The following is a 19343-nucleotide window of genomic DNA, read 5'->3' as shown; positions in this document are numbered from 1 at the left end:
AGTTCAATAATCTGTTATTTAAAGTCCATGTAATATTTCTTCTTCTTTCTATAGGTGAACCTGGAGCACCAGGCCGGGTTACCAGTTCAGGTAATACTGCAGAAGGAACACTCATTTCTGCTTAATAGCTTTCTTATCCCATGGCAATCTTTCTGCGTGCAATTATGTGTATTTTTTAAAAAAAATCTCTTTGTTTCAGATGGTGCAGCAACTGTTGCACTTCCTGGCCCACCAGGCCCACCCGGGACTGTTGGACCTCCTGGCCCACCTGGTGTACCAGGTGGGTATCTCCTTTCATTCTTGACTAGTTTCTCTTGATTATTTCTGTTGTGATTAACTGTTAACTGTGATTAACTTTAATAATACAGTTTGACTCTGTGGGCCCTTGATGAAGTAGACAGGGCCCTCTTCAGGGTCCACCACAGTGTCGGTTAGATTCTTGTCCCTCCTGGAGGGTGAAAACCTCTAGCACAGTGACTAGCAGGTGGGTTCAGACAGTGATTAATACATCACTAGAGGAGGGGACATTTCCAGATGCTTTTATGACAACCCTAATTCAGCCCCTCAAAAAAAATCATCACTGGATCACACCGGCCTGGACAACTTTTGTCCAGTTTCCAACCTCTCCTTTTGGGGGGAGGTTATGCAAAAGGTGGTGGCCTGGTAGCTTCAGAGAGTCCTTGATGAAATGGATTATCTGGACCCCTTTCAGTCAGAATTCAGGCCCAGATACAGGATGGAAATGGCATTGGTTGTGCTTCTTGATAATCTTTGGTAAGAGCAGGATAGGGCAACCATCCTCACTCTCCTTGACCTTTCAACAGCTTTCAATACCATTGACCATGGTATCCTTCTGGGTTGGCAATAGGGGCTGGTGCTGGGTGGCACAGTTTTGCAGTGGTTCGGCTCCTTTCTCTGAAGCCAGTCCAAATTGGTATTAATAGGAAGGGAGAGGTCCAGCCCTCAACCGCTATCTTGTGCCATGCCACAGGGTTCAGTTTTCTCTCCACTCCTTTTTAACATTCACATAGAAATCAAATAAAACATAAAGATGCTGGGTGAGATCATTCATCATCGTGGATTGAGCTATCTGCAGTATGTAGATGATACTCTATATTCCGCTCCTGGTGACCCAAGTGATGTCATTGCTGCCCTCTTACCTTGCCTGGAAGCTGGGGAGAGGCTGCATGGGGGACAACAGGCTTTGACTGAACTCTGGCAAGACTGAATAGCTTTGCATGCACAAGGCCCCAAGATATGGGACTTAGTCATCTTTGACTCTGGATGGAGTGGCACTACCCAAGTTAGATCCAGTCTGCAACTTGGAATTTCTACTGGACTTGCGACTCCTGCTTGAAGAGCAGGTGGTAACTGCAAGTGGGAGAACCTTTGCATAACTTCAGGTTATTCGCCAATTGCAGTCTTTGCTGGATCACACTCATCATTGAGGCCTAGTCATCTCACAGTTGAATTATTGTAATGCTCTGTACATGGGGCTACCCTTGAAGAGCTTTCGGAAGCTACATTTGGTATAGAGTGCAGCAGTGCAGGCAGTTCTTGGGGCTCCAAGAATGGCCCATATAATTCCAGTGTTCTGCAAGCTGCATTGGCTGCCAGTCTGCATCTGGATGCAATTCAAGATGTTGGTAATCACCTTTAAAGCCCTTCATGGCATGGGTCCAAGCTACATGAGGGACCATCTCCTCCCACTGGGATTGGCCCGTCCTACCCATGCTGGCAGAAGAGAAATGCTGCAGGCCCCATTAGCCTGATTATTTTGGCTAGTGAGGTCCAGGTGAAGAGCCTTCTCTGCTGTTGCACCTGCCCCCTGGTGTGAAGTCAGCCCCAACCGTCCTGACCTTTCATAAGAGCCTAAAGACCTCACTTTGCCAGTTAACCTGGTACTCCAATGAGAGAGCATCGCAGTGGAGGTGATTGATAGATTAACAACAGATTCCCCAAACCCCCCCCCCACCTGTACACTCCCCATCTATAATTGGATCATAGCATTTGCTTGTATTAACTTATGTTTTTAGCATATATGTATATTTATTTTTTAGGACTGTAAGTAGCCCAGAGTTACCGTGTGGTAAGATGGGCAGCCAATCAATTTTGTAAACAAATTCCAGAGTGTAGGAGTGTGAAGTACCTTGTGTAAGCATCCAAAATAGTTAATTTGCTTAGATAGGCCCGGTGTTTTTTTTCTAAAAAAAAAGGTTCCAGAACTCAGAAGTACTGTCACTGGGAGCGATGCCACTGTCTTGCTATGGCGTCGCTGCCTGTCCTTTGCACCTGAGTCTCGGAGCCACATGCCATGGGGATTCCCCTCCCCACAGCCACCGTGGGATTCCCCTCCCCACAGTTGTCGCACCACAGCCCATGCTGAGCCCCCACCTGGAGCTGCTCCGAAACCCAACCCAGAGCTGTGTTCCTTGTGGCACTGGTCTCCGGTGCCAAACAGCCTCTTTCCAACCACATAAAAAAAAAAATTGTAACAAACATTGGAATTCTCAAGGCCATGTTTGGTATTTCCCAGCAATCTGTTACTGGAAGGAAAAAGCAACCCCTGCTGCATTACTGATCCCAGAGAAGCATTTGCATGTATGCAGGTATCCTTAGGGTGCCATAGTTATGGATGAGAAATATTGGTTGCAAAGTTGGCATTTCTGGATGTAATACAGATATTTTGGACTTATTTTTGTTTCTTTGCATGTTTTAGAGCATGGAATGTGAAATTGAAACCTGTAAAAAATAAATTGTGTCTTGCAGACACAATCATTATTTAACAGGCTACTTGGTTTTCCTTCTTGAAGATGAGATATAGTTGCTTCATTTTTAGGAACAGTAGTTCAGTTTTATTTCTTACTTCAGGTCCTGTTGGCCCAGCTGGTCTTCCTGGAGCTCAAGGTATTAATTACATTTTTGAAAAAAAACAACATTGCTTCCTTTCTTTTCTGCCAAGATGCTCTCAATGTGGTGTTCTTTCTTTTTAGACTGCCTTGATCAATGTATTTAATATTTGCTTATATTTTATGTTTTTTGTTTCTTTCTTTATGATTTCAGCCTTGTCCTTTTACTGCTTGGAATAGTCCTATCTGCACTATGCATTGAATCAATACTGCTCTGAAAGTGGTTTTTGTGTAACAGAGAATAGAACAGAGTTGGAAGGGACCTTGAAGGACTTCTAGTCCAGAGGTCTCCAACCTTTCTGGGCTCGCGGACCGGAGGGAAGGAGAGCAGCTTAAAATTGGTGTGCGTGCGCGTGCAAGGGGCCACACACAGTGGGGCAGCACTAGCAGCCCCATTTGGTCATGTGCTGGTGCCGTGCACATGTGCAAATGGCTGCGCACCCCCCTCGGCAGGTAGCGGCCCATTCATGCATGCACAAACAGGCCTCGGACACTTGCCTCATGCTAGCCTCCCCATTTGCGCCTGCGTGCATGTACAAACGGGGCCGTGGGCGCTAGCGAGAGTGGGGGGGAATGCGCACCCACCCATGCACGCACCTGCCAGCCATTTCCGCAGCCTGCTAACCAAGAGTCCCAGGCCACAGCCCATAGTTTGGGAACCCCTGTTCTAGTCCAACCCCCTGCAATAACTTTGAGCATCTAGCAAGAGCACTTATATACCGCTTCATTGTTCTTTACAGCACTCTCTGAGCGGTTTATAGAGTCAGCATTTTGCCCCCCAAAATATGGCTCCTTCTACTGACTACAGTATGGATGTCCAATCTTTTAGCTTGCCTGGGCCTCATGGAGTGAAGAAAAATTGTCGTGGGCCATATATAAAATATATAATATAGTTAATGTATATATATAAAATACATAATAATGTTAAAAGTTTATGATCTTATGGGGCCGCATTACTAACTGTCCAAGGCCACATGCAGCCCTTAGGCTGCGGGTTGGACACATCTGGTCTACAGTGTTCTTATTGCTGTTGCTGCATTCACTGGCACTTCTTGCTATCATTACTATTACTTTATGTTAGCAGAGGGTGCCACTTATTAAGATCAGTTGGAGAGTCTCTCCATCACATGTCACCAAAATATGAAACATAAGCACAGATGCAAGTGCACCCATCCTCTGAGCCCATGGTCTCAGTTTGGAGAAACATATTGAGGAAGACCTTCCTAATCACCCTCTGATAGATTTTTCTCTCCCCCTCCTCCCCCTCTTCATTTTGTGAAGACCTCTCTTTCTTGCCTGCTGAGCCAACCAATGTTTCAATAGCAAATTCTGAAATTCTGCTGCATTTCTGCCTTCTCTAAAATCGTAATTGTTTGTTTCATTATCTTTTTTTTATATTTGCTATAAACCACCTTGAGTTATTCTTAAAAGGTTGCCAGAGTATAGGTGTTTTAGAAATGAAAGTATTGTAATTTTTTAAAAAAATGTAAAGTTGGATATTAAATAACATCATTTCCACATAGAGCCTGCAAATTATCTAGTCTGTACTTTTCTGAAATGATTCTCAGAATCCTTGAGAATCCCTCTGAGTTCAGATAATAAGGTGGAAGCTTGCAAAATCCAAATTACACTTCTGAGGAATGCTTTGCCCTGCTAAGACCCTGCAAGCCCATGCTTGGATAATTAAGGAATGTTGCATTTTTTATGTTCTGATGCAGGTCCTCGTGGTGAGAGAGGCATTCCAGGTGAAACCACCTTTGTTGAAACCACTAATCCTGCAGTTGCTCCGTTGGAAGGTAGAACAGGTTTTTTTTTCCTGATAGACATAAATGTTCTAACAGTATTGAGAATAGTAAAGAGATGGATTATGCCATTAGGATGTTAACTATGACTCCCCAGATTCCATAATCATTAAGAATCTGGGATTCTCTTTCCTATTCTTCTTATTCCTCATGATCAACTGCTTAAATTATAAAACAAAACAGTTGACAAGCTATTGATGATTTAATGATTGGAAGTATTGCATATCTGTTTTGTATACTGTATGGATGAACTGTATGAACTGACAATATTTTCATATAATTATTACTTCCAGCTAAGATGAAAGACTGCAGATTCTGAAGTATAAATCTCTCAGGATCAAAGAGAATAAGCTTTCTCTGACATCCTTTTAATTCAGCTTATACAAGTTGATTTGTTCAACTACAGCTCTTATTTTCTTCAGCCAACATGCCCATTGTTCATATTACCTGGCAATTAGGAAACTACCGGTATAGTCATGGTTACAAACTTTGGAGAACAAAGCACGTTCTGCCTCTGCCCACTTCCACAGGTTCTGTAGAGGATCATGTTGCCTGCCTGACCAAGACAAATGGTATCATCTGACTACTACAGTAGTCAGTGCTATGTCCCCCAGATATCCATACTGCACTATAAATGACTGAAACTCAGATTGTACTGTTAGTATTTGTACTTAACTGAATGTGCCTGCTTCTCAGGAAGAATAAAAAGTTTACATCTGTGGTGATAGGCCAATACATCTGAGGACCACCAGATTGGGAAATTGCTTTGATTCTTTTTTAATGTGTTTTCATCTCTAAAACATATCTAATATTTAATCTGTACAATGGAAACAGTAATTCCACTTATATGTTTTGTCTAGCGTTGGCACAGCTTAGAGGACCTGCAGGACCCCCAGGACCCCCAGGACCCCCAGGTCCACCAGGACCCCCAGGTATATACTTTTCTATACATAATGTTTAAAGAATGAAGAGGAATTAGATTGTAAGATGAAGCATGCTTTAAGTCCTCCAATGGAAGCATGGCTCACCATATCTTAGAGTTAAATTCAGTTGCTACTTCTGAGGAAAAAAACCAAAGCTAGAAGTTTTCTAGTTGTCCCAAACTTTATTTCTTAATAGTTGTAGTTTATTGTAGGCCTGATTCTCTGTGTGTGTGTGTGTGTGTGTGTGCGTGTGCGCACGCGCGTGCGTGCATGTGTAATTCTATTTGGTAGAAGTGATATTTGAGCTGCTATAATCTCCAATATCTTTGTAGAAGACAAGGCACTGTTTTATCTGAATTCAAGGTAACTCTTTTCTTTCCATTTAACAGGTGCCTCTATTGAGGGCCCTCCAGGACCCCGTGGCCCACCAGGTAAAAAATATTTTCACAGAATCAATACATTCATAATGCTTTCAACACTTGTGCTAACTTCAAAGACAAACTGCAATCAATTCATACCAATATGTCATAAGCACACAATAGATGCTTTCTCTGCTCTAGTTGCACTGGAATAGATTAATGAAGTCTTTAATCAAAAAGTAATGAAGGAGTTATAATACAAACCCCAAACAGCAGAGCCAGGTGTGCCTAAATGTGTCTTTTTAAATAAATATTTTATTTATTTTCTAATTTTACAATCATAAATTTTTACAATTTTACAATTTTACAATCATAAGTGCTTAATAAGCAACGTGTTGTCTGGGTCTATTAGTAATTCAGTGGTACATATTAACTTTCTCAATCTAGTCCATCCAGTGCTTCCTTGGTCCTCTCTTCTTCCGGTAGTATGCATTTTTCCATACTGGGCAAATACAATTCTTGTTACTGTTAATACATGTACAATTAAATATCGACAGTACATTTAAATCATCAAGTAGTTCTTCCTCTGTTTTTGTATATATTGTTTGGAACAAGGAAAAGAATTTGGTTGAAGTGTTTTTGGAGAATGCTCAACCCATTGATATTCATTAAACAGCCTCCATCCTTCTTCAGTTTTTCTTTTAATTTCTTGTTTGACAATATTCAGCATTTCTCCTGACAGCTTTATCATCCATTCAATCAGCTCTTCTTCCTTATCCTCAAATGTGTTCTGAACTCTTGACAAGTACGATGTCTTTTCCATTTCCATTGTTATCACTGCATCTTCTAATTTTTCATTTGTCTGTATCTGTCTGTTAATTCCTTCCTTTAGGTCTTCCATCTTTGGATCTGCTTCTTCTAATTTTCCTTTTGTTTTCTGGGTTATTAGTTCCTCTTTGCAGTCATTGTCCGGATTTGTAAGTTTAGGTTAGAAAATTGCTCTTTTATCTCATTTGAGTTATTTTTAGTCTCATCCTGAAATAAAACAATTATCTCTTGGATTGATTTCAACATGGAAAGAATTTCTTTCTGAGATTCATTAACATTTTCTTGTTGATATATCATGCTGGTAGGTTTGGAGACAGGTGTTGAAGATGATTTTTTACCATTTAATGCTGAGTATGGAACAGTCATTTTGTTTTTGTATTTAGTCTTTATAGTCCAATAGGGTTCCCAACCCAGATAAGCAGCCCAAGAGTTTTTGTTTTTCCCTTTTCTCAGAGGCAGTCTGCAAAAGTGAAAGTATCCAGGAACAACTGAGAGTCTTATCTGACTCTGGGCTTTAAGCCAGGTTTCCCTTAAGCATAATAAATTGTAGTGCCATAATTCTCCACTAGATATCGTTAACACCATCTTCCAGCTTTCCAAACCCAAGCTTATTTTGCAAACTTTCACATATTTTTTCTAAAAAAAGTTTCAAAGGTACTTTTAGTCCCCAAATTTCAAAGCTATAGATCTGTATTAGTTCCAGATTGATCTTGTAGTTTCCTGTTTTCTCCCAAAGCAATTAATTTGCTGCTTTTCTTTTCCTGAGGGAGCAGGGCAGTAATTTCCCTTCCCTCTCTTATCGGGGGGGATTCTTTACTTTGGGCATTCTTTTTTCCAGGAAAGTAGTGTTAGGGCCATAAAAAGAAGATAAAGTCTCACCAAGTTCCATCCATTGCTAGTTAGCGCTTGTCTTCAGTTGTCAGCAGCTTCTGACTGGCCACACAAATGTAGCCAGTCTTTCCTCTGCTGGTTTGGAGGGCTTCCTCAGATCCAGCAGAAGGGCCGCCACCCCTCCACAATTGACGAGGCTCCCCTGCTTCTTTGTTTCTTTAGGGTGACTTTCGACCCTTTTTAGGGTCCCCAGTGGGGCAAAATCAAATGTGGAAGATAGAGCCCTGTCTTCCTGCGTCCGTTATACTGCGGTGTCAAACCGGAAGTCCTCCCTAATGTGTCTTGAGCTGCTGTAAAACAGTCACATCTCTGTTGTGGTTCCTATAAAAATAAATTGAATGATCTTTCATAGAGATGTATGTACTAATTAGCACTGATACATTCAAATATTTCTATTACTTAGGAGAAGGCTTACCAGGCCCACCAGGAAGACCAGGTTCTTTTGTGCCCACATCAGGTAGTTTGATTTAGAAGTTCCCATTCCCATCCTATACCAATTATAATTGCTACAATCCTGGAGCAACTATTATAAATGCTTCGACACAAGTAAGACAAGCTTTACATTAACAAGAGACTTCTGACCAATAAAGAAAGCCCAGGATTCTGTGCCTGTGGCTATTAATGTGTCTTGATTGTTGTTGAAGATCGTAATAATGTTCTTTTACTACAGAAACTTACTTTGCTGGCCCACCAGGACCCCCTGGTCCTCCAGGTCCAAAAGGAGATCAAGGTGAGTAATTTGAAATCTGTTTCTTGAGTATAGAAAATGATTACATTGGGAAAGCTGATGCTGCAAAGGTGCCAAAGCTACAATAAGGTAGAGCTGATTTTTAGCCTATGTAAAACCAATGTAAAACTGGCTGGCTGGCTGGCTGGCTGGATAGATGGATGGTTGGATGTTGGATAATTGATGGAAGGAAGAAGGGAGGGAGGGAGGGAGGGAGGGAGGGAGAATTACAATGATGGAACAAATGAAATTTTGCTTTTAACACTATTTATGTGTTGGTTATGATACATTAAGCAGATACTCCCTTGAATCTAAGTGTCCATCTCATATCCACTGAAACAGGACCAGTTGTTCTCAATATTCCTTAAATACCGTTTTTGTGATTTATTTCACATAATATACCTAGATGTTAAACTTCAGAAATTATTCTGACGATATGGTATACCTTGCAGTGAAGCTGCACCCTATAACGTAATTCAGCCTTCCCTGTTAGCAAAGAAGTTATCTCTTCCTTTCCTTCAGACATGTTTAATCTCAGGTTATTGGCAGCTACTCAGGTCACTGCTACTATTTGATAGACTGGTAGAACCAGATTCTCATCTAGATAGAATGTCATACTATTTGGCAGGAGTCATTAGTACAAAGTAACTGAATCTTCATGCATAAATACAGGCAACAGAAAATATGTCTGCTCTGTAAACCATACTTCCTTAAAAGAATGGAACAAAAAGAATGGAAATTGAAACTGATGAGGAATATCTGTGCCAATAGCAGTGACGTTGGCCAAATAAATCCTGTGAGAGTGCCCTCTGCATTAGCATTGCAAATCTAATAAATCTTTTCATTTGCAGGATCGCCTGGCCCACGAGGATTCAAAGGTAATAAAAAAATGAGGGATTTGTTCATTGGATGGAATGAAAAGGCGGTAATGTAGTCATTGTCAAGTTAAATGATTGTTCAACTTTCTCATAGGTGAACAAGGTCAGCCAGGTCTCCCAGGAGCCTCCGTTCAAGGTGAGTCTAAATGTATGTTCCTTCCTTTCCAGGATTTTACAACATAGTCCTTTACATGATTACTGTAACTTGTAACCGATGACTTAATGTTAGGTCATAATCTGGCATATTTTATATTGGCAAACCTGTGTTGGTAAACGTTGGTGCATAGTCAATAAGGAAATAAGCCTATTCTGTCACCTTTAGGAGCATACCTGTATTGGAGGTATATCTTTTCAAACATGGGCTTTACCTAAAACATTTAAGGCGTACAACATAATGATACAACAGCCTACATGCATAGTCCCAGTTCCCCTTCAATTCTCTTTGATTTCTTCCCATCTTTTTTAGCAGGAACTGGCATTGCTGTCCAAGGACCACCTGGACGTCCTGGACCTAAAGGAGACAAAGGTTTGTGCAAAGAGGGGCGGCTCTTTCCACAGAGCACCTTATCAGAGTCTTGAATTCCAGATGGTAGAGACTGGTGCCTCTGATACTGTGTGAACATTCTCATTTGAAGTTGGCTGTGAAGTTTTTAAAAAATAACGTTTAAAATGATATAAATAATTTCAGTTTCTCATTTGAGAATCTCATTTGGCTCCTATTTTACTTCAATAGGACAATAAAGATTGTTCTATCCTGAGAAAAAGAGTAATGGTGTTATATAAATGGACATATTTTGGAGTTACATAATGGACCATTTTGTTCTTCCCATTAATTTTTTTTAGGTGATGCAGGTGTACCAGGAGCGCCTGGAATCCCTGGAGGAGGTACATTTGCATGCAATGTAATCTTAACAATAAGGGATTCTGCAAGGGTAAATGCAATTTGAGTTTTAATTTCTCCGAGAAGTTTGTATGTGAGTATCAGTGCCATACAACTCTACCATGAAATACTATCCTGAAAGCGAACCACCCTGATTAGTCATATTCTTAATTTATCTAAACATCATGCCTTGAAAATAGAGGTGGAGTTATTTTTGCACAGTAGCTGTAATAAAGTTTAAAGATTCAGTCTAATGTATCTTTTGGAAGCTCAGAAGCAGCAGCTTGCTGTATAGAAAAGCCTGACCCAGAAGTGAACGAAATAAGCAGTAGAATTAGACATTCAGATTCATGACCATGGTCCTTGCTGGCATGGGCGGAAGAAAGACTGTGTTCTTTCCCAAAATAAACACTGCAAATCTGGCCTCGATTTGCTTCATGTAATTGATCAGATTCAGATTAACCAAGAGGAAGCGCAAAGGGCTGATGCTCTGTACTGGCATACCAACATACCCAAAACTTTTCCCTGTGATAGTTTTCTTTTTATCCCTTTATTTCCATGGGCACTTTAGGTAAGGTAGGTAGGGGAAATTTATTTTTATTGCTTATTATTAAATTTATTTACCACCCATCACATCATGGTGCTACTCTGGCTCCTTACAAAAATGGACATAAATATAACAATAATGTGAATTATGAATATGAATTAAGTATGAATATAAATGAAAAGATGAGTGTGGAGGGAGTAGGATGAGTAGGGGAAATCCATTAAGAAGAACATCAAAAGCTATTATAAATAAAGTAACTTTTTTCTACAGCTGGATCCAGAATTTCTCAGGGCCTTCCAGGTCCCCCGGGCCCTCCTGGACCTCCAGGAATTGGAATTGGCTCAATGCAAGAGATCCAACAGTACGTCTCTGAGTACCTACAGAGTAAGTACATACACTGGTTTTACATGGCTTTCCAGAAAGCTATACATTTTGTGCCCAGCAACCTACCCTACCCTACCTAAAACATTCATAAAAAATGATGCTCTCTTCAGAGAAAATCTGCCACATTGAACACCTTGAGATCAAAGGCAATTTTGACCACTTTCCTAAAGGATTAAAAAAGTGGTGGTTTATAACCTCAGGAAGCAAGCTGTTCTAAAGTGTGAAGATCAAACTGGAGAATGACATTCCCTGACTCCCAAACTCCAGGATATCTTTAGACCTGGGTATCTTCTCCTGGCTAGATTATGTACAGTGGGCAGATAGTGCCTGGAAAAAGGGTCCCAGAAGTTGCATATGATATATATAATATCAGAGGCGGCAAAATTATACACTGTGATTTTTGAAAATGAGTGTCAGATGAGATTAGATCTAATACGGTCCACTCCTCTGCATTTGTAAAGAAAAAAACCTAGATAAATATTTCCAAAAGATAGAGTAGCATATGTGTAGACCTGCCTTTTCTTGTTTCCATTTTCTCTTTACAAGGAAAATTTAAATGGGGAGGGGAGAATAACATTTAAAAATATGACTTTATCTCTAAAGTCTGAGAGCTGTACAGAAATGTTTTCCGCAACATGCATTTCACCACAAGGATAATGATCCATTCACTTAATTGTCTTGGTATATGATTCTTCCCAAGTAAGTGAGAAAAATATAAATTGATCTTCCTCTTATTTTGGTATCTTATAAATGCCTACAGACACAATTGGCATGGCTAGTAGTTAGAGTTAGATGGGTATAACAATAATGGGCATCTTATTGAGGAAAGATGAGCTGCACTTATATGCCACATAAACAATTCTTATAAGTGAAAACAGCATGTCAGGAACTTAGAATCTTGATTCCTAAATACTCTAGTCAGGTTTTTCTTGAATCTGAGTTAGCAGCTAATTCTATAAGAATGCTGTGGAAAATTATCTTTACAATTTCCCTAGATTATACTGATAGAGAACCTGGAAATAGCACTAATCCATCTCTGTAGTGATTTAACTTTGTTTTTTAAAAAAATTCTTATTAGGTGATAGTATTGGCCATTACCTGATTGGACCACAAGGCCCACCTGGTCCTCCAGGACCTCCAGGAATCACCATTGGTGGCGAATCTTTGGACTATGGTGAATTGGCCCGTCGTGTTATGAGCTACCTATCCAGTAAGGGCCTCTTTTTTATATACTGAGTTTGCATTTCTTTAGTTATTCTTCATATTTACACATGAAAATACAGAACTGATTTGTCTGAGATGTATAAATTATTTGAGCATTGCTACCACACTGAAGTTGTGTGGCTTGCTTCTTCTCAATGCCTTTAGTTGAATCCCAACAGTGTCTTTTTTACATAGTGGCAGTTTATCAGGAATAGGAAATAATTTTAATGTGTTGAATAGATTATATTACCACACTGATGCATTTCTATCAGATAGTTTAGGTCCTGTTTTCTCATCATCATCTGCTTTCTTTGTTATATGTTGGAAATAATTGTACGTATCTTAGTTTTTTGTCTGAATTTACAGTTTATGTTTTTGAACATTTTTCTTTCTCTAGCTTCCAGCTCCGCATCTTCTCTCTCTTCATTCTCCTCATCACTGTCTTATGAAAATCTTCTTGCCATGCTCCAGAGTAAGTAAATGCTCTAAGGCTAGTAAGTGGTTCATTGGCTTTTATTGCCATACATTTTAAAGAAATAGGGGAAAGTGCTATAAAGAACAAGATTGTCTCTGAATTATTTGGTGCCAATATTACATCTATTGCAGACTTAGGCATAATTAGAGCTTAATTGAATGGTTCTAAAAGCATAAGAACATTGCTGGATTAGGCCATTCTGTGTCACAAATACCCAAGTAGATGCATTAGGGAAGCCCACAAGGCTGGAAAGAGAGTGAGTGCCCTCTTCATCTTTTGTTTCCCAGCCATCAGCATTTAAAGTATGCTGCCTTTGATTGAGGAGGTAATAAATAGCTTACATTTATCAGTAGCTTTGACATCCTGACTTTTCATGAACTATCCAGTTTCACTGCCATTACATTTATTGGCAATAAATTCTACAACTCTAGATTAACATACTGTAGCTAACAAAAATTAACGTGCTATTTTTTTCCTGTTGGTGCTTAATTTCTCTGAATTTATTTTCAGTAGATAAATAGTAGACAAATTCTGTGAAAGAGGGAAACATATTTTTTTCATGTTTTCCATGCCATGCTTTATTTTAAATAAGTACATATGTCTCCCTTTAAACTCTGTGGTATTTATCATTGCAGCATGCAATAATCTCCAAATGGATGTTGAGCTCACACAATTTTTTTTTGGCTCAGCAAAATTCAATAAAATAAAACTTACAGTATTCACCAAATTTTCAAGACAGAGAGCAGGAAATATAAACAATGTTGGATATACGAGAAACAAAATTAAACATACTGTATTTATTAAGTTTAAGGGATCATCACATTTCACATTCCTTTGTTCGAAGCTGAAGTACATCAAGCTACCTTATGTATAACTAGTCTAGTCCTAACTAAAAAAACTAGAATCAGTGGAGAAAACATTTCTAGAAGTTGAAAAATATAAAGTGTGTTAAAGATGGCCAGAAAGTTACCTAGAAATATTGCTGGTTTGGGAAAGACTGAAAACTCAGAAAAATAGACATTGCCTATTTTTTTAATCCATTCTTTAGGAGATGACATTCGATCATACCTTATTGGACCTCAAGGTCCCCCAGGTCCCCCTGGACCACCTGGACTGGGAGGAGACAGCTTAGCTTTGTCAATGGACTATGATGAGTTGACAAGACGTGTTATCAGCTACATGACAAGTAAAGTCTTCTTTCATAACAAGCTTTATAACAAGCATAGCGATTCCATTGCCTCAGTGATTTTCTCAATTACATACCATGAAAGATAAATTGAATGCTCTGTACTGTTCATTGTAATCCCATTAGAAAAGTCAATTGCCAGATACTCTGTAAGAATGTAATAATATCTCAGCCAATTGTTGTTACCTGTATTTGTTATGGTATCAGTTTCTCTCACTATAATGAAGTTGTCCTAGGGTAGCCAACATTGTGGAAACTATTTTGAGTTAGTTTGCAATATCAACAAAATAGACACTGGTCAAAATGTGTTCATGCAGATTCCATGTTTCCCATATACAATATTTGGCAGGGATGGGCGGCACATAAAGACCATTATGTTTGGATGAGACACTAATGTAATCAATCTGAAAGTATATTCATATATTTTAAGTATCTCTCATAATTTACTGCTTACCAAAAGTATTGTAGAAAATACATAAAATCATTGATTTCAAACTAAACCATCCACTTGTGAATAAATTTAATTTGCAGAATGGCTCTGGGAAGAGGGAAGCATTGATCATTTGAATTTTTTTTCAGGAATTAAGAACCTGAGGCAGTTATTTTTAAATCTGTTTACAAATGCCTTTCTCCTTCTCTATACTCCTTATTATATATGAATGCATTCAAACAATTATTTTGGTCAGATCTGCATCTTCAGTATGTGACTGGAATATATTCTTGGAATCAGAAAACTCAGGTGGTGATTGTAACCTTGAGACGAATCATCAGACTGAAATTTGACAAGTTATCAATGACTATAAGAGAGAAAGCAGTTTTTAGTTTTAATCATATATAATTAAACACGTTTAAAAAAAGAATATAAAGGTTTTTTCCCTCTTACAGGTTTGGCAAAATCGAGGCAAATTTCTAAGTGTGCTTCAGGGCAATTGCTCCTAACTCTATTGTAGTAGTCAAAGCAGATTTTAAAGATAATAAAGAAAAACAGAATAACAGAGTTAAAAGGGTCCTTGCAGGTCTTTTAGTCTAACCCCTTGCTCAACCCTATACCATTTCAGAGAAGAGGCTGTCCAGTCTCTTCTTAAAAACTTCCAGTGATGGAGCACCCACAACCTACGAAGGCAAGCAGTTCCACTGGTTAATTGGAAAAGAAATTTCTCCTTAATTCTAGGTTGCTTCTCTCCTTGATTAGTTTCCGTCCATTGTTTCTTATCTTGCCTTCTGGTGCTTTGGAAAATAGGTTGAGCCCTCAAATATTGGAGCACTGCTATCATGTCACCACTAGTCCTTCTTTTCATTAGATTGGACAAACCCAATTCCTGCAAAAATAGAATAGGTGGTAGGAAATTGTTAGAGGATTTGAGATTTTAGTTTACTTCTATAACATTTCAAAATCATGAAAGGCTGATGTGGAAGCTTACCATGTTTCCCTGAAAATAAGACCCAGTCTCCTTTTTTTGCCTCCACAAGAAGCACCAGGTCTTATTTTCGGGGGGGGGGGTGTCTTTTACACTCACCTCTGGCACTGACAGCCTCATCCAGCTGGCCCACTTCTGCGGCCGAAGGAGAAGCTTCATTCTGCGACTGAGAATGGAACCTGCATTTCGCAGTCAAGGGGCTTTCTGAAAGGCCACTGCAGCCAAAAACCGAGTTATGGATTCAATCTGTAGCTCAGTTCTTGGCTTCAGAGGCCTTGCAGAATCAACCTAAGGACTGAATCCATAGCTTGGTTCTCTGCTGCAGTGTCCTTTCAGAAAGGCCTCTGACTGGGAAATGCAGACCTGGAGATGCCGCAAAAGAAGTGGGCCGGCGAGGAGAGGCCTGGCTGCCAGGTAGGTAGGTGCAAGGTGCGTGGGGGAGCTCCACACCCCCAACCCCGCCCTAGTTTGATTTTTAGGTGTGTGCCTCGCCCCAAAACTAGGGCCTATTTTTGGGGAAACATGGTATTTAGTCCAATCATTTGTGATAAGAGTAAAATGCCTCCTGAAACTAATTTGTATCTTTTGCCCACATTCTATGATTAAATCAATATGAATGTTAGATGCATGTATTTTCTGAGGAAATATATAACATGGCTCCTTCCAGTTTTCTTACATAATTTCATAGCTCATCTTTTATTAATTTTTTAGGTTCTGGAACTACTATTGGACTTCCTGGACCTCCTGGTCCTCCTGGTCTGCCAGGAACATCTTATGGTGATATCTTAGCTTTGCTTCAAGGTGAGTCTTGTCATCCTATCATACCATCCTAAAAATCATCTTCATAGATGAACAGCTGAAGGATATGCATAGTAAGGTTTCCTCTCTTGATTTCCTTACAAATAACTACAAGTCCATTATCACCCACCTTGAATTTGCCATCTTTGATTCTTTCTCTCTGCAGTTCAAGCATTTAGGTTTCTGTTACTATAATTCAGACATGTCAAACACAAGGCCCGGGGGCCGGATCCGGCCCGCGAAGTGGTTTCATCCGGCCCGCGAAGCCATCCTGGAAACAGTGAGGGAACGGCCCCCACTGCCTTGGCCTTGGCCCAGAGACCCTCCTTCTGCCAGAGACCCTCAGATCTGTCCCACTCCTGCCCAGGCCCCCATAGGCACCCTTGATGCGAACCATGTAGAGCTGGCCACGCCCACCCAGTAGGCCATATGCACTCTAGCCACGCCCACCTGGTAGGCCACGCCCACCCAGGCCATACCCACCCGGCCCCTTGAGGGCAACCGCAATGCTGATGCAGCCCTCAATGATATTGAGTTTGACACCCCTGCTATAATTGAAGCAGACAGCAGAAAATTCAGCTCCACCTCATTCATATGTAACATATTGCTAGAGAATAAGTGGAGTATTTAAGCCTATTTTTCACGATAGTGGAAAATGGAAACAGCAAGGGACATATGTGAATGAACTATAAAAATGGTATCGGATATGGCAGTTCCAGTATCGTATACATTCTTACAGGTTCCATAACCTCAGCATAAGAATGTGAGGTCCTGAAATATTTACCATGATGTAGTAGATTCTTCTGTTCTATCCTCACTTCTTTAAATGAAGAACCTTTCTGAATAGACTGCTTAATTTTGTTGGCATAGTTGCCCAAATTGGCAGCAGAATTCTATAATTTGGAGTCAGAAACATGACTACCGTAGTATGGTTGCTAAAATAATCTATAAAGCAACAAAAAAAAACCAACATCTCAAACAATTTTTAAAAAATGAAAAGTCCCATCTGTGTATCAGATGGCTTCATTCATTTTGCATCCTTATTATTAAGAGTCTATGCTGATTCTCAGTCATCCAGGTCATGGTTGTCTCAAAGGTGCTTTGTCACTAGGCAACTGGACTTTCTTTAAAGACGTTTTGCTTCTTGGATGAGGGATTCATTTCTCCTCATCCAATCAGAGCTGAAGAAGCTTCTTGGATGAGAAGCGAAACATTTTTAAAGAGAAAAAAGAAAGTCTAGTTGCCTCATGAAAAAGCACCTTTGGGATTATTATTAAGACCATTCCCCTTTAAAAAAATACATGCAACAAAAGATTATCTATCCCTTACCTGATAGTCAGCTAATTGAATGGGACAGTAGAGGGGTGTTTTTATCTATAGGCAACAGTGATTTTGCCCTGGTGGATTTGTAAATGAGTATGAAGTGGTGTGTTTATATGTGGGTTGGAGAAGAGAGCAGGAAAAGCAATAAATCAGATACTAGTATTATTTACTTGCTTCCTTTGTAATTTCAGATTCAGAGTTCAGAGGCATTGTGGGACCACCTGGGCCTCCAGGCCCCCCAGGAAGACCAGGTAGCTCTGTTTCCACCCTTACTGCAGAGGATATCTCCACATATCTGCAAAGTAAGGAAAGTTACTTTGATATACGTTGTGTTTGGTTGGCTAGATTAGTGTTTTTCAAATAGGCAAGGTTAAGATGTGTGGACTTCAATGTCTAGAAGTTCCCAGGCAGAAAATTCCTAGCATGCTGGCTGGGGAATTCTAGAAGTTGAACAAGTGTTCCTGAAGTCAAGATTTCCAATTCTCAGGTTTAATCTGGTCCATCAGATCAGTACCTCTGATGCAAAAGAATTAAAAAAGAAAGAATTAAAATTAGCTGAGGGAATTCTAGAAGTTGAAGTCTACCCATCTTGAAAATTGCCAAATTTGAAAAATTCTGGATTTAGATGCTAAGATATAAGGCTTCTAAAGAGGAAGAGTTTCTGTAACTTTATAGGACAGATAAGATAATCTAGGGATGGTGATATCACAGAATTTGAATAGTTAAAATGACCAAATAGCATAGTGGACAAATCAGTTTGGAAAGTCTACTCGGGTTTCCACTAAATTTTTTTAAAAGGTAAAAAACTGATAACAGAACTATATTGATATCTGTTTTAGGGCAGATCTACTTTTCTAAGAATTGCAACTGTCATGGCGTACAGTAATATTTCATGTTATTGTTTCAAGTGATAATTGATTTTTCCCCCTAGAAATTGTGCTTAGATGTAACTAGTAGAACCCCATCTTGATTTCCCCTTACCACCTCCAGACTGAATCAAAACATTCTAAGATAATTTTTAAAAAATGAAATTAGTATTGAAAATGTTGTGATATTGTTTAAGAAAAAAATAATGCCTTTTGTGTATGTGCTTTCAAGTCAGTTTTTGATTCCTAGTAACTGCCTGGACTAGTCCCTCCAATTTTCTAGGCAAGAATTCAGAAGTGGTTTGCCACTGCTTACTTCCTGGATCTCAGAAAGAATGACTGGCCCAAGGTCATCAGCTTTTTTCATGTCTAGAGTTCACTTGTCTTCCAGTGTCTAGCTGTCTTACCCACTACAGCAAAGTAGTCCTCAATACCTTTTTAGCAAATATTTATATGAAAATTACATTCTGATAAAATTATTGTGAAGAAATCCCTGTTTAATATCTGATTAAAATTAAGGCAGTAAGTTTGGAAGAACATGGTATACTTGCCTACTTAGAAGTAAATTCATTGAGTTCAGTAGGACATAATCCAGAATATGATTGAAGTCATAGTATAGTGGTACCTCAGTATTCAATTGCTTTGAAACTTGTTGAATTTGATACTCAACTCATTTTGACTGGAAAAAATTTTCTGATACTTGTCATTTGTTTGATACTCGATGCAAAAGCTAGAACTTGTCAGTGTTGGTTGCCTCATGACTTGCTATACTTTCCAGCCGAAACAAAGGGTGACATGTTAGTCATGCAATAGCAGTTGCCCTGTGTACATCCTCTTTGTGTATTTTTGTGCTTTTTTTCTCATCAGTACAGGTAAGTGAAGTTTTTATTTTATTGAGTCTTATTTAATCTGAGTATCCATCAATTTTTAGTTTATTCTTGAGGTA

General features: G+C 39.5%; 1 protein-coding gene across 1 annotated transcript in view; it reads left to right on the top strand.

Moving 5' to 3' along the window:
* COL17A1 (collagen type XVII alpha 1 chain) overlaps positions 1-19343 on the top strand; it is a 67385-nt gene that overhangs the window by 39005 nt on the left and 9037 nt on the right. The window contains exons 33-50 of the mRNA XM_081330132.1: positions 55-90; positions 200-280; positions 2872-2907; positions 4628-4705; positions 5572-5643; positions 6024-6065; positions 8116-8169; positions 8383-8442; positions 9291-9317; positions 9412-9453; positions 9784-9843; positions 10161-10202; positions 11015-11128; positions 12207-12338; positions 12729-12803; positions 13855-13992; positions 16122-16211; positions 17723-17833. Coding sequence (XP_081186258.1) covers positions 55-90; positions 200-280; positions 2872-2907; positions 4628-4705; positions 5572-5643; positions 6024-6065; positions 8116-8169; positions 8383-8442; positions 9291-9317; positions 9412-9453; positions 9784-9843; positions 10161-10202; positions 11015-11128; positions 12207-12338; positions 12729-12803; positions 13855-13992; positions 16122-16211; positions 17723-17833 — 1290 coding nt within the window. The remainder of the gene's footprint in view (positions 1-54; positions 91-199; positions 281-2871; positions 2908-4627; positions 4706-5571; positions 5644-6023; positions 6066-8115; positions 8170-8382; positions 8443-9290; positions 9318-9411; positions 9454-9783; positions 9844-10160; positions 10203-11014; positions 11129-12206; positions 12339-12728; positions 12804-13854; positions 13993-16121; positions 16212-17722; positions 17834-19343) is intronic.

Source organism: Vipera berus (genome assembly GCF_964194415.1).
Source record: "Vipera berus genome assembly, chromosome: 5".
Classification (NCBI taxonomy): domain Eukaryota; kingdom Metazoa; phylum Chordata; class Lepidosauria; order Squamata; family Viperidae; genus Vipera; species Vipera berus.
The sequence above is the reverse complement of the archived record's forward strand: the minus strand, read 5'-3'. Positions and strand labels throughout refer to the sequence as shown.